This window comes from Gavialis gangeticus, unplaced genomic scaffold (assembly GCF_001723915.1).
Source record: "Gavialis gangeticus isolate Ggan-Ray unplaced genomic scaffold, GavGan_comp1, whole genome shotgun sequence".
In the NCBI taxonomy this organism is placed as follows: Eukaryota; Metazoa; Chordata; order Crocodylia; family Gavialidae; genus Gavialis; species Gavialis gangeticus.
Window position 1 is genome coordinate 67415012 of NW_017728992.1, and position 27765 is coordinate 67442776.

General features: G+C 45.9%; 1 protein-coding gene, 1 long non-coding RNA gene and 2 other non-coding genes across 6 annotated transcripts in view; all 4 read left to right on the forward strand.

Moving 5' to 3' along the window:
• Window positions 1-1885: 1885 nt before the first annotated feature.
• LOC109299490 lies at window positions 1886-6563 on the forward strand. The gene is made up of 3 exons (XR_002097891.1): window positions 1886-1899; window positions 3063-3073; window positions 6410-6563. It is a non-coding gene; the product is annotated as an uncharacterized LOC109299490 (long non-coding RNA).
• Window positions 5002-5073, forward strand: TRNAW-CCA. The gene has a single exon. It is a non-coding gene; the product is annotated as a tRNA-Trp (tRNA).
• On the forward strand, window positions 5303-5374 carry TRNAW-CCA. The gene has a single exon. It is a non-coding gene; the product is annotated as a tRNA-Trp (tRNA).
• A 6242-nt stretch (window positions 6564-12805) lies between the features above and the next one.
• The window catches only part of PQLC1 (PQ loop repeat containing 1), a 108450-nt gene continuing 93490 nt past the window's right edge, over window positions 12806-27765 (forward strand). For 2 of the 3 annotated variants that reach the window (XM_019524005.1, XM_019524024.1), the window contains exons 1-3: window positions 12806-12836; window positions 13962-14308; window positions 27418-27551. In XM_019524005.1, the coding sequence (XP_019379550.1) occupies window positions 14106-14308; window positions 27418-27551 (337 nt within the window). In that variant the 5' untranslated portion in view covers window positions 12806-12836; window positions 13962-14105. The remainder of the gene's footprint in view (window positions 12837-13961; window positions 14309-27417; window positions 27552-27765) is intronic. The other variant, XM_019524015.1, reaches the window with a different exon arrangement.

Genomic DNA, 27765 nt, shown 5'->3' on the forward strand with positions numbered 1-27765 from the left:
CACACCATACAAAGCTCCAACCAGCTACAAAGTTAGACCTCAAAAATGTGTACTAACTTTATAGCTGGTAGGTATCAAGCTTTTATTTGCACATGTAGAAGGTTTCACCTGCAACTAGAAGCTGCTCCCAGCTGCAGGGGTGAACCATGCCCAGCATAAAACCCCCTAGCTCTAAGGATGCAGCAGCAATGATCTCCAGGGTCTGGGGGTTTCACACAGATCCCCAGACCCTAGGGACCATGGCAGCTGTGATCCCTAGTGTGTGGGGGTGCAGGAAACCCCTGGGGATCATGGCTGCTATAATCCCTAAGCCTGGGGGGTGTGGGAAACTCCTGGGGCTGAAGGACTGCTGCAGGGGTGATTGTCCCATGCCTTGGGGGTGCGAAGAAATACCTTGAGCCAAATGATTACCACAGGGGTGTTCCCCCTGCCCTGGGAAATTGTGATCACTGTGATCCTCCAGCCCCAGCGCTTTCCCACAACCCTCAGGGCAGGGAGATCACTGCAGTTGCAATCCTTCGGCCCCAGCAATGTGTGGGACCCCCTCCCCCAGCTGAGAGCCCTTCAACTGGGATGCATGGGGCTCCCAGCCATGGGAGCTTGCTTCTTGTTAGTGCAGAGGGAGCCAGAGAACAGGTTCCCCCTGCACCAGTCATAAGGTGCATTGGGATCTAATGTATGATTGAATTACGAGTTGTGCATTAGATCCCATTGCACCTTTACCTGCATGTGTAGCGGGGGCCTCAAAAGAGTTTCTCAGGTAAATATTTAGTGGAGAGTTTGATAGATGCTGATTCATTTTCCTTTAATTCAAACACAAAACATTTACAACTAGTAGATGTGCAGTAATGCTGGGTATAGTTTTAAAACTTGAGTTTTAACCAAGTGAGTCTGTGAAATGCTTTTAGATAAATTTTTGTTTTAAATGGCTATGGTTTCCTGTCTTGTAATCGAACTGTTGTTAAATAGCACAGTGAGGTGTTGTTTTTCTCTTAACTGCATAGTACAGTAACCCACACAAAGCCTAAAATGTTCAGTAGAGCAACATGCAAGTAATGATTTGATTTTTCCGGAGACCTGAGTTGCAAGAATTTCCCGTAAAATCTATGAATGTGTTGACATAAGGATATTTTTAGATCTGTAAATTCTAACAAAAGAAGCCAATCTAAGGTGTCTCATTTTGTTTCAACTGTCTTGTGTGGTTGGACACAATGATCTAAGTGTTTAGAATCTAACCAGGCCAAAGGGCTTGAAAAATCAAGCCCAGAGTACATATGTCTATCAGCGTTGTCATCCATATACTCCTCAAGTTCAAAGCCCATTGCACTTTTTACAAAGTTACGCGCCCATAATTAAAATAATTTTTTATTCTAAACTCTGTAATTTATTCTGTCATTCAAGATGAGCTAGCTTAGAATATTGTCAAAATAACCAGTTACTATGGTTGCAGTAATATCTTATTGTTGATTAAAGTGGTTACAATAACCCTTATCAAAAGTAATCCCCAATATCCTTCTTCACCTTCCAGCCTCTTCATTTAACCTTCCCTTCAAATCTGTTCTTTTCCCCTTCTGCATAAAAAGGCAATATTTCTTACAATTGTGGTAGGCTTCAAGGCTCACTGTGTACTCACCTAATATACACACCAGACACCCTTCCTGTCTGCCTCAGCCTTCTAGGCAATGTCATTAGTTCTTCCACTACAGTCTTTGGCCAAACTCCCTTTGTCTCTGCCCAATCCCTCACTGCCAGCAGACCTCTGAAATATTAGAGGTTGGACAGAAACTAACAAGAACTGAAAAATAACCCACAAAGAAAAACTTGACCCCTGTGTGATTTAAACAAGTTCCTGATGTAGTCAAAGGCACTACCGCTGTGACAGGGAAGCACAGGGAGCTGGTTCACACTTCATCCTCAGAATGCCTTATGCTTGCTGGCCATAGGGATTTCTGTCCCTTTCCAGCTCCCTACCATTCATCAGCCTTTACCTTCATGGAATAAAGGAAGATACAGATCCACCCCACCTCACACACTGCAGAGCCAACACAGGATGCAGTCACTGCTTTCCAGGCGCCTACCAAATCCAACTAGGGCTAACATGTACTTGCAGTGCCTCACAGTTTTCCTCACACTGGCTGACAAATACCCTCAGGGAGGCTCTGAAGCCACAGAAAGACTTCCCATAGTATTAAGACTACACAAAGGTTTGAAATCATTAAAACATAGTGTCTGCAATTCTATAGGTTCCCACATTCGCAACCAGCATGTGTGGAGATTTTTGTTTCTTGCTAATTTAGACAAGGCATAGGTAAAGACAGATGACTGGGGTGAGGTGGGGTTGTGAGATGGGAAGGGGATAAAATCATGGTGCCCAGTGGAAGGGGAGGCAGAGAGGAGAGGGGAAGGCCACTAATGGTAATGTAACTTGGGGAAGGAGGTGCAACTGGGGCAGCAGCCCCAGATGCCTCCTTTGTGGGGAGCGCAAGATCAGGATAGGAACCTGTACTTCCCTACCTACCAGTGACCTAAACATAGCTCCATGACTCCTACCACCCCCAGCCAGAAAGACCATTCCAAACCTGGCCCACTCTCTACCCCTAACTCTAACAAGTGAAGAGGGTCTAAGATGTGCAGAGGCTTCTTTTACTTTCAATCACAGCATTTTTAGCTTAGGAAGTGAAGGGAAGATTCATTGTGCTTTGGAAAGCTGGGACTGCTTGTGGGCACTGCAGACTTGCAGTAAAGCTGCTCACATGTGCAGCTCTTTCCCTCCAGCCCCTGACTCCCTTGTCATCCTTACCCGGCCTGCCCAACCTATAGTGACAGTCATCCTCTGCAAGGTGTAAGACTCATTCTTAGCAGGAACCTCCTGCGTGCCCTGGGTGCATCCAGCTTCCTAATTACAAGGGCTAAAAACAGGCAGTGGGTTTAATATGCATTTGTTTAGTCCAAAATCCAATTTACAGTAGACTCCCGACTTACATGTATATTGCGTTCCTGAGAAATCTTGCGTATGTCGAATTCACGCGACTCGAGATGAATTTTCCCATAGGAAATAATAGAAAAGTGAGGGGTTGTGTTCCTTAGTCCTCACATTTATGACACCAAAGGTACCAAAATAAAACCTTTTTCAACCAATACTTTATTTATTATGTTACAAAAACATATTGTAAACATATTTATTCAGTTACATTATAAGAAACACACACAAAAATACAAAATGGACATACAACAAACTTCAATACATCCATCAATGGGGAGCCACGTCTTCATCCAGGTGGAACAAATCAAAAGATGGTGGTGATATCTCTCCCCAGAAGTGGTTGGCTCTCCCCCAGACATGGAGGGCTGAGTGTCGGTCGATTGACTCAGGATAGTGCTGTCTCACTTCCTGAAGAACTTGTCCAAGGAAGACTGCACTGAGCAGCGCCGCTTCTCCCTGTAAAGCTCTGTGTAGAGCTTTACAGGGAGCTTTACATTGGCTTCCTTCATTAGCTTGGCAACCTTAGCACTTCTTTCATGACTGGGGTCGTTTTCATCAAAGAAGGCTAGGTAACCATCCAAAAGTTTGAACGCATCAGCTGTGCCTTTCATCATGAGAACTTGGGGGGAGGGCCTTTCATTTTCTTCCATGGGCTCTTCTTCTTCATGGTGCTTCTTATCCAGCTCAAGAAGATCCTAATTTGAGAGTTCCTCCCTACAGGAATCGAGCAGCTCAGCCATGTTTATAACTTGTTTATACTCGGTATAAAAAAGTGTTGGCTGCTGCTCTGCAGTCTGCTAGTCACTTCTGGACTTCCAGCCTGGCAGCCAACTGTCCTGCAGATTGGCAGCCAACCCTTCACAGCCTGGCACTAGGCCGTGGCCCAGAGGTTGGGAACCTCTGTACTACAGCACTGTATGTAAGACTAAACTAAAACCAGCAGACTAAAGCCAACAGTAAAAGATAAGTCAGTTAGTCAAGTAAAGATTTATCTGCTCCCACTTAGAAGGTACATGCAAGCCAAAATCACCTTGGGATGGAGGACATCAAGAGCCTTGGATCAAGGGGGGGAAAGGCTATTAGTGCCATGCTAAGATCCAAACTCAGATTCATAGCATCTTTTATGAGACCAAATAGTTGGAAAAAATGTTCTTTGCAAACTTTTGGGCAGAAACACCCTTGGTCAGGCAGAGGAAGGGTCAAAGTGGTAATCTGGATGCATCATAGGTACTTCATGGAAGACAATGGGCTTGTCCTCTGTAAGGTGTCCCGCTTGCTGCTAGAGAAAATGCTGAGATCTGAATCAAACTAGTTGTCTGTTTTTTTAAGCCAGTGAAAAATATTAGAAGACATAGAAGGAAATGACTGTGATGAAATGAAGGTGTTTGCAGAAGGGACGCTCCCCAGGCCCCTGGGTTCCCTTTGGGGGCTGTCAGCAGTGCCTCTAGCACAGCAGTCTGAAGCCATGTGGTCTTGGCTCCTCAATCCCCTTCTTGGCCCTCTGGGTTGCTTTCTGTAGTGCACTTTGTGGGAAGCGTTTCTCTTAAGAAGGATTAAGTAGGGGGAGCCTGGAGGTCCCAGGAGTGGCAGGGCAGGCCCTGTGGTGGTTCAGGGAAAGGGTGGACCAGTGCCACTCTTTGTTCAGCTGACCTTGTGGTGCAATGGTGGTGTGTCTGACTCCAGATCAGAAGGCTGTGTGTTCAAATCCCACCAGGGTCACAGCTGCTACTTTTGGACCCACTTCACTTGCCCAGTTCTCTGGCGGACAATATGGTGCAGGCCCCTCTTCGTGTATTTGCCTCTGCCTTGGGCTCACCCTCTGCTTCTCTTGGGGCTGATCTACATGCACTTGCCTGGCTGTGAGCAGCAGAGAGCTATGGGGAGTGGTGCTGTGGGGAAGCCTCAACCACGACCAAGGCTTGCTTTCTTCATGTACCAGTGGGAGGGAGACACTCTTTAGGTTAGGGGTTTAATTCAAAAAAATGAGGGGGGAGGTGTGGCAGAGCCTTTTTCCGTGTGACTCCGTGGCGCAACGGCAGCGCGTCTGACTCCAGATCAGAAGGCTGTGTGTTCAAATCACACCGGGGTCAGCGGTACTCCCTTTTCCCTCAGCAAGCTGGGAGGTGGCAGGCGTGCTTAGTAGGCACAGATCTGTGGGTCTTCATCAGCCGGGGGGGGTGTGGGTGGCAGGGCCATTGTAGCAGCCCCGTGGGTGTGCGGTTGGGAAGCTGCATCTTTGCAGAGGCAACTGCCAATGCACAGCCAGACTCTGCCGAGGGACGCCGCCTGCCAAGGGCCGGGAAAGAAAGCTCCTTGCGTGGCCTCGTGGCGCAACGGCAGCGCGTCTGACTCCAGATCAGAAGGTTGTGTGTTCAAATCACACCGGGGTCATCTTTCCTTTTCTGCCTCTCACAGCCTTTGCTCGCAGTGGGGGCGGGCTGTGCCCGTGCGGGGGATGGCGGCGCTGCATATGCGGGAAAGGCAGCCTGGGGGAAAGCCGAGAGTGGTCGCCGGGGGGCGGCAGGGCCAGATCTGCCTGCGCGGACAGGCTCCGCTCGCTGCCGCCCTCCTTGTGCGAGGAGCCAGCCGATTTCCCTCCCTCTGGTAGGGGTGTGCGCGCGCATGCACGCTTGCCCTGGGTGCGTGTGCACGCGTGCATGTGCCCTCACCCTAGGAGGTGTGTGTGTGTGTGTGTGTGTGTGTGTGTGTGTGTGTGTGTGTGTGTGTGTGTGTGTGTGTGTGTGTGTGTGTGTGTGTGTGTGTGTGTGTGTGTGTGTGTGTGTGGGCGGTCACCCTAGCAGATGTGTGTGTGTATGTGCCCGCGCTCACCTTAGTGGGGGTCTGCTCACCTTAGCTGTGTGTGTGCTCATCGTAGGGGGATGTGTGCCCTAGGAGTGTGTATGCATGCACACATTTCCCCTGGGTGTGTGTGCGGGCATGTACACCCACCCTAGGAGGTGTGTTTGTGTCTGTGAGTGTGTGCGCTCACCCTAGGATATGTGTGTGTATGTGCCCCTGCCCACTTTAGGTGGGATATGCTCACTCTGTGTGTGTGTGTGTTTTGGGAACAGCTTGGCAGGTTTTCACAAGTGACATGCCTTCTGGTCCCCTCTGTCTTCTGGTCCCGGGCAATTCAGGCTTTGCTGTCTGTTGCAAAGCACTGCTGCCTCTCATGCCCACCTGCACTGTGCCTTTTGGAAGGGGCAGCGGGGAAAGCTCTTTGCCTGGCCCCTTAGCTGTGAAACCTAGTACCCCAAGGTACTAGGAAGGGGGTGTGGGGGGTCCTGGAGGCCCCTCTTGCTTTTGGCTGGGCTGGGTGTGTCACTACACGCCTGTCCCCAGGAGCAGTCCAGTCTGAATCCCAATGCTTAGTCTGTGAGAGAAGTGGGTTGTGAGAGACAGTTTCAAGGGAGTCAGGATGCACAGGCCAGTGATCACAGCCAAGGCTGATAAGGCCACCCTAGGAAAGAACAATGGTCCCAGGCCCATGACTCAGTTTCCCTGCTCCCTCCTGAATTGGCCAAGAGCCCCTTATCTCAGAGGAATGGGCAGGAGTGCAGAAACCTGAATTGTATAAAACTCCCCCCACACAAAGGTAGAGACTGGAAATTGCCTGAAGCTTGGAGGAAGGCTTCTGAGGGCTTCCCACCCAGTAGTAAATACATGTCTGTGTATGTATTCTCTGCTGTATGTAGCTGCTCTTGTGAATATTGCCTGACTGATGATGACATCCCAATAAACCACAGTATAGTTTGGAGGAACTTGCTTTGGCTTCTCTTGTACTTCTTCAGATCAAATAAAAGCCCCCAGACACATCTTGGGTGTAATATAAGAAGCAATGGGAAAAGCGCTTTGCCTGCTCCCATGCCATGAAACCTTCTACAAGATCCTGGGAAAATGTCACAAAGCTGTGGCTGCTTGGTCTTGAAGGGGAGGCACAGCAGAGGGCTATTTCTGATAACCATAGTGTGCCAGGGCAGCGTGTCTGACTGCAGGTCAAGTAGCTGTGTGCTAAACCACAGATACCTCCTTTTCTTCTAATTCCCACACCTTACCCCCTGCCTCTGCAGGTGTGTGCTTGCTCCTTCTCACTGGGCGCGTCCACACATGCATTTACACCCAAGTCTACATAAGTTGTCCTATTTATTGTGCAGTACAAGTGTGCTCATATAGCTCTGCGCCTGTACTGTGTAGTCATTTTGGTTACTGTGCAGTAAATGTACACATGTAGATGTGCCTACTGTGCGGTAGTGCGTTGCTACCACACAGTAGCATTGCTGGGCACTAACCATGATGCAATGCTACTGCACAGTAGTAACAGTAGCTTGTTGTTATTGTGCAGCAGTGTCAGAAAAAAACTATGCAGTCACAGTACTATGCAGTAATGCTAGTTACTGCACTGTCATTTAATCCTTGCATAAGCAAGTACTACACAGTAACAAGCGCAGTCTGCCACTCACGTAGACATGGCCCGTGTCTAATGTGCAAAGAGAATAACTTCTTTTGGGGGTGTTGGTTGTAGCTGTGTTGGTCTAAGGACATAGGCAGACAAGTTTATTTGGGCAAACATGATATATTTTATTAGAACAACCGAATAGTTGGAAACATTGTTTTTTTACAAGCTTTTGAGCACAAACACCCTTCTTCAGGCTGACTCTTCAGAGTCTGCTGGTGTCTGTATACCCTCTAGGGTCAAATAGAAGCTTAAGCCAATATGCAAAATGCAGGTCTGTGAAAATGCAAATACAGGGCAGGGAAGATCAGAGGGGATAAGGGTTATTGTGTGTGAGACATGTAGGTGGGGTGGGAAAACAAAAGTAGGGAATGTTGACCTGTGATAAAATGTAGCATAGCAGGTAAAATGTAGAAAGTTTACCTGGGGTTATCAGATGGCAGACAGGTTATAAAGTGCCATAAATCCAATGTCTATATTTAGTGAATTATTTTTTGTCTCCAGTAGATATGTGAAATGAAGTTCCTAGGCTCATCTATGAAAGGTGTTTTGTAAATTCCCTTTGAGGAGTAGAACTGAGAGACTGGAGAGAGAGTGGTTGTCTTGTGAGACATGTGCACTGGATATTATTTAATGTTCTAAGTGTATGGGTACCCTATAAGCACTAGCTATGCCTAGGAGGTTTTTTCTCTGCCTAGGAGGTTTCCTTTCTGTCTTAAGTAGAACATACTTTTCTGATGCCGTGACACTTCAAAGACTGCTGAATTCAATGGAAGGACTCCAGCCCAACTAGTAACACCTTCTAACAGCTGCCCCATGGCTAACAACAGGCACTTGTTCAGCAAGATTTCTGCGAGCAGGCCTTAATTGGAGCTATCATACCATAGAATCATAGAAAGTTAGGGTTGGAAGGGACCTCAGGAGGTCATCTAGTCCAATCCTCTGCTCAAAGTAGGACCATCCCTAACTAGATCATCCCAGCTATAGCTTTGTCTAGCTGGGTTTTGAAAACCTCCAAGGATGGAGCTTCCACCACCTCTCTGGGTAAACTGTTCCAGTGTTTTACTATCCTCTTAGTGAGAAAATTCTTCCTAATATCTAACCTAAACTTCCCTTGCTGAAACTTGAGACAGTTGCTCGTTGTTCTGTCATCTCCCACCACTGAGAACAGTTTAGCTCCATCCTCTTTTGAACCCCCTCTTCAGGTAGTTGAAGGCTGCTATTAAATACCTTGTCATTCTCCTCTTCTCCAGACTAAATAAGCCCAGTTCCCTCAGTCTTTCCTCATAAGTCATGTTCCCTCAACCCCCCTCACCATTTTTGTTGCCCATCCACTGGACTCTCTCCAATTGTCCACATCCTTTCAGTAGTGGATCCTGAACTTGTCCTTGATGAACCTCATAGGATTTCTTTTGGCCTAATCCTCCAATTTGTCTAGGTCACTCTGAATCCTAGCCCTGAATCTGCTACTCCCCCACAGCTTGGTGTCATCTGCAAACTTGCTGAGAGTGCAATCCATCCCATTTTCCAGGTTGTTGATGAAGGCATTAAACAAAACTGGCCCCAGGACCAACCCGTGGGGCACTCCACTTGATACTGGCTGCCAACTAGATATCGAGCCATTGATTGCTACCTTCTGAGCCCAAAGCTCCAGCCAGTTTTCTATCCACCTTATAGTCCATTCATCGAGCCCATACTTCCTTAGCTTGCCGGTGAGAATGCTGTGGGACAGGGGCGATGTGCACCCCATGAGCATGGCGGTACACCTCCTACAAAAAGGCGCCGCTGACACTGTCAGCAGCGTCTGTGGGCGGTTGCCACTTGCCATCCCGCCGCTAACATTGCTGGTGGCATCTGCAGACAGTCCACAATCCCTGCTGGCTGCTACCACCGCTGCCAGCAGCGACTGAGGGTGGTTGCCCACCCTTGGTTGGCACTCGCCATCCCACCCTGCCACCAACAGCACTGTCAGTGTCTGCAGGAGCTCCTCCACTTACCACCACTGTGCTACCACTACTGCCGTGCCCCCCAGCTGGCAGGGGCACGAGTCATTCATGCTGTGGGAGACTGTATCAAAAGCCTTGCTAAAATCAAGGTACACCATATCCACCAGTCTCCCCGCATCTACAGAGCCAGTCACCTTGTCATAGAAAGCAATCGGGTTGGTCAGACATGATTGGCTGACTGGTCTGTAGTTCCTTTTTCCCTTTCTTAAATATGGGCACTATGTTTGGCCTTTTCCAATCATCTGGGACATCTCTTGATTGCCATGAGTTTTCAAAGATGATGGCCAATAGTTCTGCAATCACATCAGCTAACTCCCTCAGCACCCTTGGGTGCATCCGATCTGGCCCCATGAACTTGTACACATCTAGCTTTTCTAAGTAGCCCCTAACCTGTTCTTTCACCACACAGGGCTGCTCACCTCCTCCCCAAACTGTGCTGCCTGGTGCAGTAGTCTAGAAGCTGACTTCGCCTGTGAAGACTGAGGCAAAAAAGGCATCAAGCACTTTAGCCATTACTATATCCTCTGCCACAAGGTTGCCTTCCGCATTCACTAAGGGACCCGCACTTTCCATGATCCTCCTCTTGCTACTGACATACTTGTAGAAACCCTTCTTGTTACCTCTCACATCCCTTGCTATCTGCAACTCCAGTTGCGCTTTGGCTTTCCTGACTTCATCCCTATATGCCCGAGCAATGCTCTTATATTCCTCCCTAGTTGTTTGTCCAAGTTTCCACTTATAAGCTTCCTTTTCGTGATTTAGTTTACTGAAGTGTTGCCTGCTAAGCCAAGCCAGTCTTCTGCCATACTTGCTAGTCTTCCTGCACATTCAGATGGACTGCTCCTGCACTCTAAGTAAGGCTTCTCTGAAGTACAGCCAGCTCTCCTGGACTCTTCTCCCCCTCAGTCTGGCTTCCCAGGGGATTCTGCCCATGAATTCCCTGAGCAAGTTGAAGTCTTCTTTTCTGAAGTCCAGGGTTGTTACTCTGATGGTCTCCTTTCTTCCTTTCCTCAGGATCCTGAACTCAATCATCTCATGGTCACTGCTGCCCAAGTTGCCATCCACTACTACGTTTCTCACCAATTCTTCCCTGTTTGTGAGCAAAAGTCACCATCTGGTGACTTCTGACATCGTAAATGTATTTTTGTAGCGCCATTAAGCTCTGTGTTAGTAAAGTAATTAACAGATTGTTGGGTGGAGCATGAGATTGTGGGATTATTGGTGTTTTGTGAGGAAATATCTTTTCTACCCATCAGAAAGATGAAATCATTAGGGGAACCAGATCTTGGTGTGTGGGTGGGGTGGGAGAGAGCCTGGACTCAGCTGTAGTATTTACATCTTGATGGGAATGAGTGAGTGAGCCTGACCTACTTAAACATGTTGTAGGGTTTAGACATATTTATTAATACTCTTTCAAAATCACACTCTGAATGTATTTGTTTAGTATGGCTATGGTGATAACTGAAAGGTGTGCTAGCAACCTCAAGAATTTTCATACAGTATTTTCTGCATTCAAACATTCATTGTACAACCAGGAGACTTGTATGAAACCTGTGCTGTATGGTTTGGACTCCATTTAAGGCTCCTTTCCACTTGTTTGTGTGGATTTGTCAAATGTATTTGTCAGCATTTGTCAAACATAGCCCACGTGGTGCTTTTATTCTCTCTCTCTCTCTCTCTATATATATATATATATTTTTTTTTTAAATCAGTAGATAAGGCCCACAGGCTGCCTACGTGCTCAGGGCACCGCAGCAGTGAGGCACCCTTGCTACTACAAATAATTCAGCTGCAGCAAACAGTTCTCTAAGAAGCACAACAAAAATCATTGTGAAAAACTGACTAAGGCTCTGCTCTAAAAACTCTGCTCACCACAAGGCAAGGCAGCCCAAAATTCTGTTGCAGAAGACTCATTCTACATTGTGAAATGTGATGTGTACTGAGAAAGACTACAGGGAGTGCAAGGCACGAGAGTCTGGAACAGAAAATGGAAATAGTGATGCAATTACTTTTAAGTTTGGTTGTCTAAAAGCATCGGTCTCAGTTTGTTCATACATTGCCACCTTCTTCAGCTTAGTATTGAACTTCTAAACATAGTTCATTTTAGTTCTCAGTCATTCGTTTTCTTCCCCTGCAGTCCTGGGTCCTCATTTCTGCCCTGTCCCACATTAGGAGAGAGAAAGCTAAAGTTGGTTGGATTTTTGATCGGAGAAAAAAAAGTACGTCTTATATTTCCCTCCTTCGGAAAAATCATCCCCATGTTTTGAGTAGCTCTAGCAAAATAACACAAAGCTTCCATATGTTCAGTGGAGGGTTTTTGGATGAGACTGTAAACGGTAGTTTTGCTGTATGTGAATAAATGTGTTTATTAGCATACTTCGATTCATAGATTCATAGATTGTAAGGCTGGAGGGGACCTTGGAAGATCACTGGGTCCAGCCCTCTGCACCAAGCAGAAAAGACAACTGGGGGTCAGGTGACCTCTTGAAGATACGCTGGGGGGAGGCAAAAAAAAAGGGAGAGCAGAAACCCTGGTACATGGAGACTCTTTGGAAGGCCTGACAACTGTTCAGGAAGGAAACTTAAAGGGACAGGACCATAATCTGGGAAGTCAAAAAACACTGACAAGAATGGGAAAGAAGCGTGTGAGCACACGCAGAGGGTCAGCTCCTCTCGTTATTGGTGGAAGGGGGCAAAGGGGAGGCCTTAAATTCTCTGCACTGTTTCATGCCTGCAGTGGGTAAAAAGAGTAATCCATTGTCATTTCCTCGTTTGGCCTTTCTGCTGCCTCCTGTCTGCATCTTGAGTAAAGCACCCTTCCTTGCCTAATCAAGGTTCTTTGGATGAATCTGATACCTTTTATTAGACCAACTTAAAGAGTTGGAAAAAAAAATTCTTAGCAAGCTTTCAGGTTTAAAAACCCTTTGTCAGGCTGAGGAAGCCTCTGCAGTTGGTGCATGCTCTTCCTGGATGGAACTGACTTGCCTAATCATCAAGTCACTTGAGCATTTGACTAGACTGGAGGAGGAGGCTCTTTTTGTGCCCTGTTTGTACAGCGCCGAGCACAGCGGGGCCCTGATCCGTAAACTGGGGCTCTGCTGTGATGCCACCACGTCAATCCCGGTCCTCGGGAGCCTGAGATCCCAGAGGCGGCGGGGGCAGGCTCTCTCACTTGCACTTCCCTCTCCTTCTCTAGTACGCGGCTTAATGACGCCGGCGCTAGGACCCGGGGGAAGGTGGCAGGAGCAGCGGAGGGGCGGGGCCTTCATTGACGCTACTGGTGACTGTGACGTCATAGAGGCAGCCCCGGCCGCTGGTGAATGTCTCGGAACGCGGCGGGCAGGGGGATGAGTGACTCGGGCGCGGAGGGGCCTGACTGCTGCTGCGGCTCAAGGTGAGAGGCGGGGGCTGGGAGGGCTTCCGTCCCATCCCTGCCGCGGGCGGGCGGGCAGGGCCATGAAGAGGCTCAGGTGTATGAGCCAGGCAAGACCTGCCCTGTCCTCTGCGCCCCTGGGCTGGGGGCAGGCTTCAGAGAGAGGCCCCAACCCTCCACTCTGCCTGTCGGAGGAGGGCGGTGAGGAATGGCATGAAAAGTACCGCCCTGCTGTGCTAAGGGGTGTGGGGATCAAGATCAACCTCTCCTTTTCTCCAGCGACGACCCGTTTGTCCTGGCCCCCAGCTCCCCGCTCTGCCTTGGCGTTGGTAACGTCCTTGCAGGTCCCTTTCCCTCGCTGGTCGGTTATCCCTATCTCTCCCACCCTCCCGATCCATGTGGCAGTGAGATGCCAACTTATTTCCCAGCTCTTTTTGACCTCCTTGCTCTGCTCCCAGCACCTACGCTTTGCCCAACCTGTGACTTTTTTTTTTCTTTTCTTTTTGTGGTGGTAATTTGAAAGAAGTCTGAGGGTTTGTGCAGTGGCTGTACATAACGGAGCTGGCTGCAGGCATCCTTGTCTGTAAGCCAGAAGGCCAAACCATGAGAACTCCACTGTGGGCTGCGTGAGATGAGCTTGGTCTGGCAGCCAGGGGAGAAATGTCCCCACCTCGAAGCCAGCTCTATATAATCTGCATTCCTCTTGGTTTTCGTGGGAAAGAAGCACAGGGCTGAGTGAGTCCGAACAGCTTTCTCCCTCCCCGTCTTGGTCGTTGGAGTTGGGACTGAAGCCCATTGAAGAACCAACGTGGGAAAGCTTGTACTGTGCCATACCTGTTTTGTGGGTATACAGGACATTGGTTTTCAGAGCTTTCAAATCAGTACTTTTCATAAGGATTGCAGTCCTACAAAATGAAGTGACCCAGCATAAAATAACTCCTCTTCACTGGTGATCAGATGAGTCTGGGCTCAGTGATAGACCTTGGTGTGCTATATTTGACCCTGCTTGCTGCTTTTTTCCTAATGCAGGACTCACTCCTGATACTGTGGCTGGAGTTCTGACCTGATTGGGTGCTTATGTGGGGCTTGGGGCTTGTATTCCTGCTGACAGGTTATTTACGTTTCCGTCCTGCTTCCTTTCTTTAGGTTACAGTTGTGTAAGGGATGACATAAGCATGGCAGGAGATCGCTCCAGGTGTATGACTTATATCAACCAAGTCTGAGGAAGAAGTGAAAAGAGACCCTTTGTTTGCATCTGTCCTGGTGCTACATTCTTTGCTTCCAGCTGTCATGGAGACAAATGGCTTGGAGTGGCTGGTGGTTCCCATGCAGCAGTTGGTTTCCTGGGGTGCAGCTGGTGCCATGGTTTTTGGAGGTGTGGTGCCATACATCCCCCAGTACAGAGACATCAAAAGGACACAGAATGCAGAAGGCTTCTCCACTTATGTGTGTCTAGTATTATTGGTTGCAAATATTTTAAGGATACTTTTTTGGTAAGTAGGTAACTCTTTTCTTCCCCCTTTTCTTTTCAAGCCAGTTTTATATACTGATTCCAAAGCTTTGGGTGCAAAATCTCCAAGGATGCAACTATAAAGAGGTAAAGTTAATTACAGTCCCAGTGTAAGTAGATGTATTTGCACTAACCTTAGAGGAATTTAGTGCACAAGCTTGATCTGTTTGCATCTTCCTAGTGAGATTATCAGCATTAATAAGTTACACTTCAAAGCCTCATCCTCTTAGGTTGAAAGAGGGCACTAGCGTAGCTCAGAATTGGATTAATCCATAATACATCTTTCCCTTTTCATTCCCTTCTCCTCTTCCCATTCATGTTACATTGCAAAATACAACATTGCTCCATATAAGTCATCTTCACGGATCCTGGTTGTCTCTCTCAATTATCAGATTAAAAAAAGTAACCCAAAATCCACAACCATAATTCAGTTTTAATCATGGAAAAATGTGGCTTTTGGGTTACTTTTTTAAATCCAAAAATTGGGGATTATTTTGTCAGAAAACCAGGATCCTTAGTTATCTCCATTGCAGTTAGTGTGATTTCACACCAGGAGTTCCTGCAGGCATGTGAAGTCCCATGGATGGGCTTCATAGGGACAGGAACACCTCACAGTGCTGAAAAATTAAAGAACCACTCCTTTAAAAAGCAACCTAATAAAGAAGATCCCATATAAAAACTGATATATTTTAGAAAACACTCATGTAGAAAGTACTCTTGACATTCAAAATCTAGATTTTGAAACAGAATTTCTGTTTTGTGTTTATGGAGTGAAATTAAATATTTCCACAGCTTTTTTCCCTGCTTGTAAAAATAAATTTTAGAAAGTAATCTTCCTCTGCATATTTTATTTTATTTTATTTTATTTTATTTTATTTTATTTATTTATTTTTTTGTAACTTGAATATTCCTGTACTATGAGCACACCTGGGAAACTAAACGTGTAATTGATTGGAAAGTGAATGCAAATAGAAAAAACTAATCTGAGAGTAATTTGCCTAATGGAGCATTGCACATAATCTGCAGAGAGCTGATAGGAGGAGCCAGTCCTGACCTATTTGTTTCCAACTGCTTCTAAAGTTCCTTCAGGCTTTTAATTGGAAAAAGCATCCTGGGTTCTTATGAAAGCATCTAAAAAATCTGATGCTGAGGAGTAGAGGAAATGGGGGTTGTCCTCTGAGACCGGAACTAGGGTGAGATGTCGGAGCTGTCAGTAGTGGGATCAGAACTACTTGTGGGGCTGGAGCTGTATTTACCAGGGAGCGGGAGGCAGGAGATGGGTAAGAGAAGGCAAGAACCGATGGCAGAGAAGCATAAGCAGGAAGCAGAGAGAGAAAGCAACTAATGGACTAATGTGTGGGGGGAGAGGGGGAAGAGGAACAGAACTGGTGAGTGAGGCAGAAGAAAATGAGAAGTGGAAAGGTCAGAGTAAACGTTTTTAAAACTGTGCAAACACTTGTGATACTAGAGGCAGTTAGAATATATCAGTGCTTCACATTTATGTGTACATAAGTACTGTCAGTGGCATGGAGGAACTGTGCAGTTGCTGGACATTTGTGAATTGGCATTTTAGGATGAGACTCGCTATGAAATTAAAAAATCCTTAACTTTAGTGTATCTTAAGCACTCAGTCTGAGACAGATGTAAAAAGTAAATAGTAGAGGTGCACCGATACATTGGTCCGATATCGGATTGGCACCAATATAAAGAAAATTTTCTGTATCAGAAATCGGCCCAATGTGGCCAATAATTTGTCTAATAAGCCTGTGCGTGTGCACAGCCACAGCTGCATCACAGCACCTATGCAGCGAGGAGCAAAGCCGGCAGCATGGAGTGCTGCAGGCAGCTGGTCAGCCTGGTGTGGTGGGAGGGGGAAAGGATGTGGGGGTGCAGATCAAGTCCCCTTCAGTGAGGGAGGGTGTGGAGTTGGGGTTTGGCACTGGGGCAGTGGTTGCTCAGCTGGAGCGGGTGTGGGATGTGGGAAGGGGCAATTCCCACCATTGTGTGGCTCATCTGGCAGCTCCCACCGCTGCTCCTGTCACTCGTCTGGGGGTGGGGCTGGGCTCTTCCTGTGTGGGCAGATCTGGGGGCACATGCCCCCCCATGCCCTCCCAGACGAGTGACGGGAGCAGCGGCAGGAGCCTCCAGACAAGCACCCGACGAGCTGCGCACAGTGGTGGGAGCTGTGCCCCCCGAGGAGGTGTGCCTCCATCCCATGCCCACCCTGGCCTCAGCCTGCAGCTGCAGCCTGTCCTCTACCGTGCAGATCTGGGGGTGGGGGGCACGTCCTGCCACCAGGACAAACCGCTTGTGGCTCTGTCCCATGCCCCTCCCCGCCCAGGCTAGTCAGCCCCATTCCCATGCCCTCCCTCAATGCAGGAGCCTTGATCTGCCCCTCCACCCCTTTCCCTCCCTTTCCACCACATCAGACATACCAGCTGGATGCAGCTTTTCAAGCTAAAGAGCTGTATATTGGAAATTGGATTGGTATTGGCCAATATGCCTCCTTCAAAATCGGCTATTGGTATCGGCATCAAAAATCTGTCAGTGCACCCCTAGTAAATTGTGTAAATAATGAAAAATCAAATTTCAGGTAAGAAAACTTCAATGTCTAATGTGTAAATTTAGAGAGGAAACGGGTCTTTATTATAATACATATTTTAACCTGGTTGTGATGGCTTGTTCTATGGCTTCTGTCAGTATTTATACATTATTGATGGATCTGTTTAAAGCAGTGGTTCACGACCTTTTTTGTACCAGGACCCTTTTGTAAACATCAGTAGCCAGTCCTGACCCAGTGCCCCTCGCTCCTGACTCACTGCCCCCCACCCCCAGCATGTGGGGCAGGGGGGTGGGTGTGTGGGGAAGGTGTGTGTGTGGGGCATGGGGGGCTCCAAGCAGCCCCAAGCAACCCCTTGCAAGTTTCCCATGTTTTTCTTCTTTAAAGGAGAATCCATTTTTAAAGTTTGTCCACAACCCTTTCATATATTCTTGTGACCTACGGGTTGAGAAACACTATGTTAAAGGACGTTAGCTTTGTGTTTGTTCTGCCCTCTGATCCTGAAAGACCCCTTGCATTGCTTTGAACGAATGGCCTCAGCTGGGACCAGGACACACAGACATGATTCAGAGTGTTGTCAGAGCTATAAACTGGATGTATCCTATAACATGCTTAAAGTGTATGATGTAACCACTCTCATTAAAGTTCAGTCAAGTTCTATACACTTTTAGTTTGCCCAGCCTGAAGTTTCTGATTCTTCCACCCTTGCTCGTAGTGAATAGCCCTGTACTATGCAAGTAGTTCCACTGATACAGAGATGTCTGGTATCACTGTAAAACAATTATGATTTTAAAACAGCATTGTGTTTCCTTAGATTATTTCCTCAAAATTTAAGGTATCTATTCCACTGTAAGACAGTGAAGTGCTGAGAGGTTTTTTGGTGGGGTAACAGTCTTCAAATGCGTGTGAGGGAAGTATGCAAATGAAAGATTCATTCTTTAAAAGACACGTTCTCTTAATATCAACATGCATATAATGTGTCAACTTGTCATGGAGCAGGTTGGTGACTTATTTTATTTGCTATACAATATTAAACTGATATTTAGTTTTGTGATAATTCTTTCACCCATTGGACATGTATATCTGACTGCTGATGTTGCTTTGTGACCAGTCTAGACAAGATCAGCACTCAAAGAACATGACTGTCTGGACACTAAAACCAGGATTATTTATTATTTTATTATTTTGTTGTCATTGCATTGTAGTCGTTAAATGACTACTACTTTTTTTTTCTTTTTTAAGCCTCTGATTGGATCATATGGTCTATGCGTATGCCAAGACAGAGGTCCTCCCTATAATACACTTTCTGATCATTTAATGTCTGTTCTGGCGTTAGAAGTATTGTGTTGTTAGATTTTTATCCCTTTTGAGAACCTATTTGACATCCTAATGCATGCTGCTGCTACAAAGTGTCTGCTGCTTGTCTTTGAGTTAATCCACATGTAGGTACACCAAAATGCTGTGTGTGACTGCTAAAATATCAGGTGTGATATGATAGAAATGGCATTCAGGGCCTTGCTTCCAATCTGGCGTTTAGGTTGTTCACTGCTTTGCAGGACCAAGCACATAGAAGAAGGGCCTGAATGATTAGTGGGATTGCAAGGAGGGAAGAATTCCTAGTGTGTGTGCGCGCACGCACGTGCACAGGCAATGGGGGGGCACATGCCCCCCTGGGATTGGCTCCTGGCTCGGCACCACTTAGAATGGGGCAGTTTTTTTGCTGAGCAGGTGGGGGGAAGGGAGAGGGGAACACACTAAGCCATGGCACAAAAGTATAGGAGTGGATATGGGGCTTCTGGCCCACCCACAAATTGTGCCCCCCTCCCCGACTCAGGAGCCACCAGTCATGCGCGCGCACGTGTGTGTGACTTTTCCTAAGCTTGATATACAACATGTCTTGGGGATCAAAATTGCTCAGGGTTTGTTTCAAGTTAATCAGAATAAATAGAAGGCTGAAGGAATGAAAATTGGAAGGATGTCCCTAAGGTAGATAGTAGGTGTTTTTAGTTGCTTCCTAATGAGTAAGATCAGTCAAAAATAGTGTTGCTTCTTGCTGTTTCCAGTAGGGTGGAATTTTTTTGAGTTGTGCAGTCTTTTGTCTTCTCCATGAGAAAAGTACTAACCGCAATATTAAATTACCCATGTTTGTTTGTTTGTTTGTTTTAAATTGCAGGTTGAAATGCTGCTGTCTTTGTAGTGCTAATAAAAAAAATACAGAAACCAGACTTATCTTTTAAATTGGCAGCCTTATGGACAGAGCTTACTAACTGGGATTTGCGAAACCTGGTTTCTGTTTCTGGCTGTGCCACTAGCCTGCCCACTACCCTTCATGCATTCAGTTTTCCCCTGCTGTAAGATGGTCATAGTGACATGCAACCTGACTTGCATTTCCTCAGCTGATTTAGTCAAAATTTGACTGAGGGGTGTTGGGTGGAGGGGAGGGGAAACACATTTATGTAATTCCCTGAGACTGCTTTTCTTTTACAGTTTCACAAAATTATTTCTTTGGCTGCTTTAAAAAACAAACAAACAAATGAACCACTTCATCTGTTTTGCTTGTTTAAATGACTGTTTTGGTATGCATTAAAGTCTCTGGGGAGGCAAGCCCTCAAATTGGGTGTAAACTGTAATGAGAAAACTGACTTTAACTAAATAATGGTTACCGTGGGCATGATGCCCCTAAGTCGAAGGCACTGGAAAGATGCCATCAGTTTCTGAGCTTGCAGTACATATTTGAATACTTATATGTGGGCCTGGAGATAAAGGTTCCTATCAGTTTAAATTAGCCAATCAAACATTACACCCAATTTTTTTCCTAAATTATCTGGGATACCATGTCTGATGAGCAGTGATTTCAGGGTCACTCAACAGTTTCAGCCTACACCCCCACACCCTTCCCAAAAAAGAACTCTGCAAGCTTGGAACTGTTTTCAAGCAATGACCTTCATTAAAGCTACTGCAGCTAATTTAAGGGATTTCCATTTTTTATATATGATGTTACCTGGAAAAGTTCAATTCATTATTCAGCTGCAAGCTTAATTTTTTGTAAGTGCATTACACTTGGTCTCCACTCTGTTTTATCTAAAAGGGGCTAGAATCTGGTATTTTGTAACCAATGATAAGTGAGTTAATTGAAATTAGTTGGTCCAGATTGATTTGAGATCTGTATCTGGCCCAATAAGACATAGCTTTTTGCTTCACTGGGTGCATCTACACATGTGCTTTACTGCAGAATTGCCTATGTAAGTGCCCATATTAGAGCACAGTAGATTAATTAACCCCACCGTAAGATAGTACTGTCCCGAGTACGTTTTGTTGGTCAGTCCAGGCAGCAGGGGGTCAGACCCCGGGCTGCCATCTAATCCCATGGTGCCCTAGCCAACTCATCCACCACATGATGCCATCTCCTGGAGCCTGGGGCTGACCTCCCTTCCCCTCCCTCGAGTCGCCTGCCAGCCTGGGGATGCTCCACCGTGGCTCAAACTGCTGTGGTCCCAGACGTAGCATCTGCATGTGCAGATGCTGCACCTGGGAAAAGCTGACTCACTAGATTTTATCATGTCGCTTTATTGGCACATGTAGATACACCCACTGTTGCCTAAGTTAGACTCCCTGATTAATACTATTATTTGTTTTTATTACTGTAGAGAATGAGAACCCAACCCATGGACTAGGATCTGGTTGTACTAGGTGCTGTTCAAACCCAGAGCACAGGGACTTACCAAAACCTTACTGTCTAGCTTGCACAGCATGAAGGAGAACAGCAGGCACTTGCAAATATGTTTGATTTCCCCCCCCCCCATTTTTACCAGTTCTTTGCTTCTGATAGCGATCCAGGGATGGCTGCTGATAGAACTATTTGCAGGCTAGGAAAACTTCTCTCTCAAGACTGTTTTAGCTTCACAGGCAAAAAGTTGCTGGTCATTATTTTAAGACTGAACTGATGATGAAGATGAAAGGAGTCCCCAGCAAAGAGAATGTAGTAGTGGTAGATTGTTCTATCTAATGCATCTCCTATAACAGAGCCAGTTATCGACAGCAGAAGTCTTGCTTAGTTTTGTCCTTCTCTGCTCTTCATCTTGAAGCAAACCCTGAGGCTAGGTACAGACAGTCAAAAAGCCTGAGGCTGAATTTATTCAGTCTTTGCAGGTTAATCTAAACTGCAGAGACTAAATTGAAAAAGAAATAAACAGACATTTACCTTTGATTCAGGATATGCAGCCACATGTCCTCACTGGCTCAAGCCAGAAGCCGGGGGGTGCTACAGCACAGCTTTCTGGCTGTGTGTTCACTTCCTGTCTTGCTGCCCCCCTGAGGGGGGATCTGGGACAGAAGCGTCATAAACTGGTTTGACCCAAATCAGTTAAGTCTGATACTATATTCATCCAGGTTTATCTTAAACCAGTTTCAACCATTTTGAAACTGGTTTATGTGCACTGAGCTTCTGTTCTGTTACAGGTTGAAACCAGTTTCTGATCACTTAAACCAGTTTATGTGCAACTTCTGTCCCTGAAAGACCACATACCAAAGGGCAGATTTCACCAGGCAGTTAGTATTTTGAAGTGAGTTTCTCTCTGACATTTCCCGCTGGCTACCATTTTAGTGTTGCAACATTTTCCCTTCTTGTGATCCTGGCAGCAAAGCATTGAATTGTAACAGCTTCCTTCCAGCTTACAATCTATTTACACAGCTGAAGGACTTGACCTGAGTTTTAAAGGCTGTCATAGGTCATTGTTGTTACTTATTCGTATTATTGTAATGCCCAGGGGTGCTGATTGTGGATCAGGAATGTACTGGTAGGTACTGTACAACCAGAACACAACATAGTCTCTATCCCTAGGATGCTTACAATCTAGCTATAAGAAAAGAAGCAATAGATGGAGACAGATGGATTGGGGGTTATTAGGAAATTAGGAGGCCAGGGCAGTACAATAGATGGTAGTTTCAGCACCCTAACTGCTATCAAGTTTTGTGTTGTGTTTTTAAAGGCATCCTAGTAAAAAAGAGTTACTGTTCTTTTGCCTCTCAAACATTAAAATCCAGTTTGGTTGTTATTGAAGATGAGGCTGGTCTCATCCAGCTTGTTTTTTAGATTGTCAGTTTTACAATGAAATTTCCAGTTTTTGTTCAAGTTAGGCTCAGGGCTACTGTAACAGGATTGTTGCAGCTGGCATTAGGTGTACTGGTGGAGTTACATGGAAAAGCCTGATTGTTGAGCTGTTAGAGTGTGGTGCTAATAACACCAAAGTTGCAGGTTTGATCCCTGGGTTGGACTAGATATCTTGAGGTCCCTACTTTATGATCTGTTAGAAATTGCCCTGAATCACTTGGCTTTAGATGAGGTTTTTAATCCCCCTCAGTTTCACATGGACTAAGATCCACTGAATACTACTAAAAAGTTGTGCTACAGTTGCACTTTCAAGAACTACATTTTATTTTCTGATGGTTAACATCTTGGGGCATTTACACACGTGCTCTGGGAGTGGTGGTGGGGGTGGAGGTGGTTTAATTTGAGTGGATCCGAGAGCTGCTCTAATTAAAGCACCTGGAGCATCACATGTTTCAGCGCCCCCATACTGAAAAATGGTGGTGGGAGCGCTTTAGCTAAAACTTGTTGAACGAGCTTTAGTTAAAGTGCCCCTGCCACCACTTTTCAGCTTGGGGATGCTGATACATGTGATGCTGGAATCTGCTGGAGCATGGTAATTACTATGCTCCAGCAGATTAGATGAATTGAGTCTGCTCTGATGTGCTGTAATTACAGTGTGTCAAAGCAGCCTCTCTGCATGTTTATAGGCAACCTTAAGTAAAAAAAGTACGTTAAATCTGCCATTGGGCCCTCCACATGCTGCAGATCTCATAGTTATTTTGCTGTGTGATAGTTAGCATTCTGAGCTTCCAGCTGGCTTAAAGCAGGTGGGGGATCTTCTAACGTTCCAGCTCCTCTTTCCTTGGGCACCTATGGGATTTTCCACCCTGTATGAAAAAGCTTGTTGAACCTTCCCATCCACAAGTCCCTGCTTTAATAACAATATGAGTAACAACTTTTGCCAGGTAGAAAAGATGGTTGAATGCCGCCCCTGAAACCTAAATAACAACGCTAGGGTCTTCTAGTCTTCCCTGCCTTCCCAGCACTCCTGGTGCTTTCTTGTTTGGGAATGGAGATGGGGAGAATTTTGAATCTGGATGGCAAAACTGTAGTATTGTGCTGCTGGGAGACCAGCTTTTGAACCCTAGTTTCACATACAAATTAAAATTTGCCTATTGGAATATGTTCCTCCCCTGGCCCCCATCCCTGACATTCATTTCTAACGATACTGAGCAAAATGGATGCTCTGTAACTTTTATCTCATCTAGGATAAGATAGACACAGTATCTAGAAAATGCATGCCATCTAAAGAAGGAATTGGTTACTGATTATGACAGTTTGTAGTGGAAACAATGCTTTGTGCTGTGATATGTTAACTCTATATCTCATATATTGTTTGCAGTTACTATAAGAATTGTGTCGTTTGCTTTCAGTTGCATGTGATTTCTTCTGTGCCATTTCGATAATCATTAGCTTTAAAAAGGATAGATGACTCAGCGTTAGCAGTAGAGCCTTCTGACTCCTTCCCGATTCCTTGTTGTAACATGAAACAAACTTATGGGGATTGTACCTCATTGTCATCTGACGCGTGGTGGCCTGAGGCAATTACGTTTCTTTGTTTGAAGTGGGCGACATTTATCACAAGAGGCTAATACCACTGGGGGCTGTCCCAACGTATGTTCCAGGGCTTAAATGGGCCAGGAGAGACTCAAATATGTTCCCTCTGGGTCAAGAGTGAAGAATGTTAGTGACCACAGTCTTTCCTGGAAAAAAATAAATAGAACTGCAGCCTACAGTGCTGCTAGCTCGGCACCCCTTACAACAACTGAATTAACCTTTTAAAAATGCTCTTGTAATGGGATAAGCATTTTCTACATCTACTGTAAAGGGCTTTTGCCAGTTGTTGCTAACAGCTGGACAGATTTTTCCTTTCTGAAAGTCCCACGAGGCAACTGAACAGGGTCTGTTCAAGCAGTTTGGGGGCCTCCAGCAAAATGATTCACTTGGCCTAGGGACAGACATTACACACAAACCAGTTTAAGTGATCCGAAACCGGTTTAAACCTGTAACAGAGCATAAGTTCAGTGCACATAAACCAGTTTCAAAATAGCTGAAACTGATTTAAGATAAACCTGGCTGAATGTTGTATCGGCCTTAACTGATTTGGGTCAAACCGGTTTATGCAATATCTGTCACAGACCCCTTCCTCGTTTAAGCTAAACCAGAGTCCCCCAGCATCCCAGATGTTTTGCAGCTCTGGGTGTCACTGTTTGCTCCGGAGAGCAGAGCTGACCCCGCCCCCCTTCTCCCTGGCCAGAGCTCTGAGGGGAGACTGCAGGTACAACAGCATCTGCCTGGCTTCCCTGCCCCACCTCCTGCTCGCTGCTTAAGCGAGCCCCACCCGCCTCCCTCCCATCTCCTACAGCATGGACCCTAGGCATGTGATATGCTAGCTAATGCTGGGGTGGGGAGGATGTCCTTGTCCAATTTCACTGGGACACACAGACAGAACAGTATCCCCTTAGGGCTTTTGGAGCTAGTCAACAGGTCAACTGGTAATGTCCCTCTGTTCCTTCCTTGGAAAAAGCTGTTTGAGAAGAGCTTGAGTTAATGAGAGAGGATTTTGTTTTGTTGATGGGCTGATAAACCCTGCTGGCTTGCTTGCCTGTCAGTTTGCTGCAGATGGTATGACTAAAGCAGGGAGAAGGAGACTGAAAAGCTCCATATCATCAACAGATGCATGCACTACACACCCAACTTTGCCTCAGAGTGCTAGCACTGGGGTCTGGCAACACTCGCCTCTTGAGCAGCGAGAGGGGAAAAGCCTGGGATGGTGCAGGCAGATCTTCCTAATCAGAGTATCCTGCCCCCACTCAGCTCAGCATTGTGGAAGGGAAGGGAGGGCTGCTCTAGTGCCCCCTGGCTTCTAGCCTGGGCCACTGCAGGTATGTGCTTGCATTTCTTCAGTCCAGAGGGGATGTTTTCACGGTTACAAACCGATTCAGCCTAGCCAAGTTAGACTAACCTGCAAAGATTGAATCAATTCAGGCTCAGGCTTTTTGAATATCTATCCCTAGCCTTGGGCCCCATGGTTGCCAGGTCCAGTATTTGCTTTGCATCTTCCAGACTCTACTGTGCCCAGAGCTTGAGGAGCAGTGCACACGGGTGTTGGAGGGACTGTGGTTACTTCTTTTGTTAAATAGGAGACACAATATATCATGACTGTGCTGAAGAAAGGAGCCATCTAAGGGCTTTTGCCACTTAGCTGTGCTCACTCTTCATGCTGCTCTAGGGTGTGATTAGCACAACACAAGGGGTCATGGGTGGCTTTATCAATAAGGGTTGCCTGAATCTCTAGGTTCAGCACCATTAGTAGAATCTGACTGGGAGGGGCTCAGGGCTGGGGCCACAATGGCACCTCTGCTTTGCTTTCTCCCCCGACCCATTCTTCCTGACGCAATGGAAGCTCTTCCTGTGACTTTGACTAGGATGCCTAGACTTGGCTGTATCATCTCCCCACCACCATTCTGTAGCAAACCTCTGAATTTGTTGGTCCTGACTCTGCCATGGTATGACCCCCCACAAACTGAAACCTTCTCCTGATTACCTGTTCCCCAAAAGTAGTAGTAGAGGAGAAGGCCTTTTGTATGTGGCTGCCAGAAGAGCTGGAGGTCATGGGTGGTAGTGTGGAGGCTTATGGACTTCTCTTCGTGTACTTTAGGTGGGTATGGTTAGGCAGCTAAATACCTGGCCATTTCCATTTGAATGGTCTGTTTCTGCAGGAGAGCCACCTGGCCCCCCCAGAGAAAGGAATAATTCCAGGTATGCTTAGTACTCGGGCACTTTCCATTTTCTTTTGTCAGGAAATAATTTAGCTGGGGACTTATTTGATCCATAACAATAAAAATGAAGCTCTCTAAAGACATGATTGTAGTACATTTTATTTTCACTTATTTAGCACTTGCACGGTGCTGGGGCTTGATGACCAGCATAGCTGATCTCTCTTAATAAGTCCTGGCCTTGCCCAGAGCTTTACCATAAGAAAAATTAAGCTTAAAAATCATATCCAGGCATTACTGGAACCAGTTTTGAGGGCATTTATAAGATGGACTCTGAGCAAATGGGAGACCTTGCATCATACCTCTTATGCTATAGCAATATAAAGTAGAGCATACTATTTCTTTCTTTTTGCTGAAGTGTCATAAAACATTAACCAATCATTTTCCTGCTACTTTGGGTGGCACTGCAGGAAGTTATGGAGCTTGACAGTGTGTCTTTACCATATTCCTTAAGAAAGAGCCAGGTGCAAAGCCTAACAACTATGTTTAAGAAGAGAGAGAAAAAGAGAACAAGTTCACAACTGCATACCTGATGCCTCCCTGACATAAATCTAACACATCTTGCAAGAACTGTGTGTGATAGACTTTCCTTCCTCCCTTGCCTTCCCCACCCCTTACTCCCACTCCTTTCTCTTTAATTTGCTTATGGATGATGTCTAGGGGGACTATTGAGCTGTTCCACAAGGGGTCTTGTTTCCTATGATAGACTCTAGTGCAAACATAGTAGCTCTCTGGCTACAATCCATGTTTCTTTTTCTGCATGAGGTGTAGGAGATCTCAGTAATCCCCTGCAAATATCATTCATAAGCAAATATAAATTAAAATGAGGGGTGGGCAGGGGAGGATATTGCCACGTCCCTATATTCAGTTGAGTGGCGTCTTTCCTATGCTTTTGAAATTGGTCTTTTCCTCCCTGTCTCCCCAGTTCAGATTAGCTTAGATTTAATGATCTTTGGTGTATGTTGTCAAGTTACCCGGAGACTGGGGGGTACGGTGAAGCCTGATGCTTGTAGTTGTGTTGGAGGATGGGAGGGAGGGAGCTGTTCTAATTTAAAATGTCAGATTAGTCGTGACATTTTTCTTGGCCAGGGACAGGGAGAGTGAAGCAGTTGCTAGTATGAGTTCATCTAATGTATTTCATAAATGATGTCTATGGAGTCCCAAGTGTGGTGCCGGAGGGACTTGTTACTTGGCTTCTGTACATCCACTTCAACAGCCATACGTCATCCCCCCATTCTAACACAGTTTTGCTTGCTATCTCTTTCTGTGTGTGTTTGGGCCACTGGAGGCTTATGAATCGCCTCTCTGTTGATACTAACAAACCTGGCCTTTAGCTCCAGCAGGAGATGCTCCTGCTTTTAGATCCTTAGCTCTCTGGTTCTGTCTCCAGTGACATCCTATCCAAGGGCATTACATCAAATGCAAGTGGACTGTGATTATATTAAGTTAGTGCACTTCTCTGCAGATTTCTCACAAATGGTCCTTGTTTAGGATCCAATCATGAAACATTCCGCTATGATTGATGGGTGAAGGTTATTGGAGTATAAAGCTCATCATCTTTTGAGATGTTTAATATATTATTATTGTTTTTTTTTACTTTTTAGGTTTGGAAGGCGTTTTGAGTCCCCTCTTTTGTGGCAGAGCATTATCATGATCATTACTATGTTACTGATGCTGAAACTATGCACTGAAGTACGTGTGTCAAATGAATTAAACTTAAAACGCCGCTCCTTTGCAGGTCAGTGATGGTAACAGGTTGTTGCTAAGCGCAGTGTTTCCAAATGATTTTTTTAAAAGTATCTATGGTTGGATAAAAGTTCTGTATGTATTGCATCAAACCATCGTTTCTTGATGATCCAGCATGGGACTTCCCGAATGTTTCTTTTAAAATAATTTTCTTCCAAATGATTTTTTTAAAGATTTAATTTATTTCTAAATGGGTCTTAGTTCAG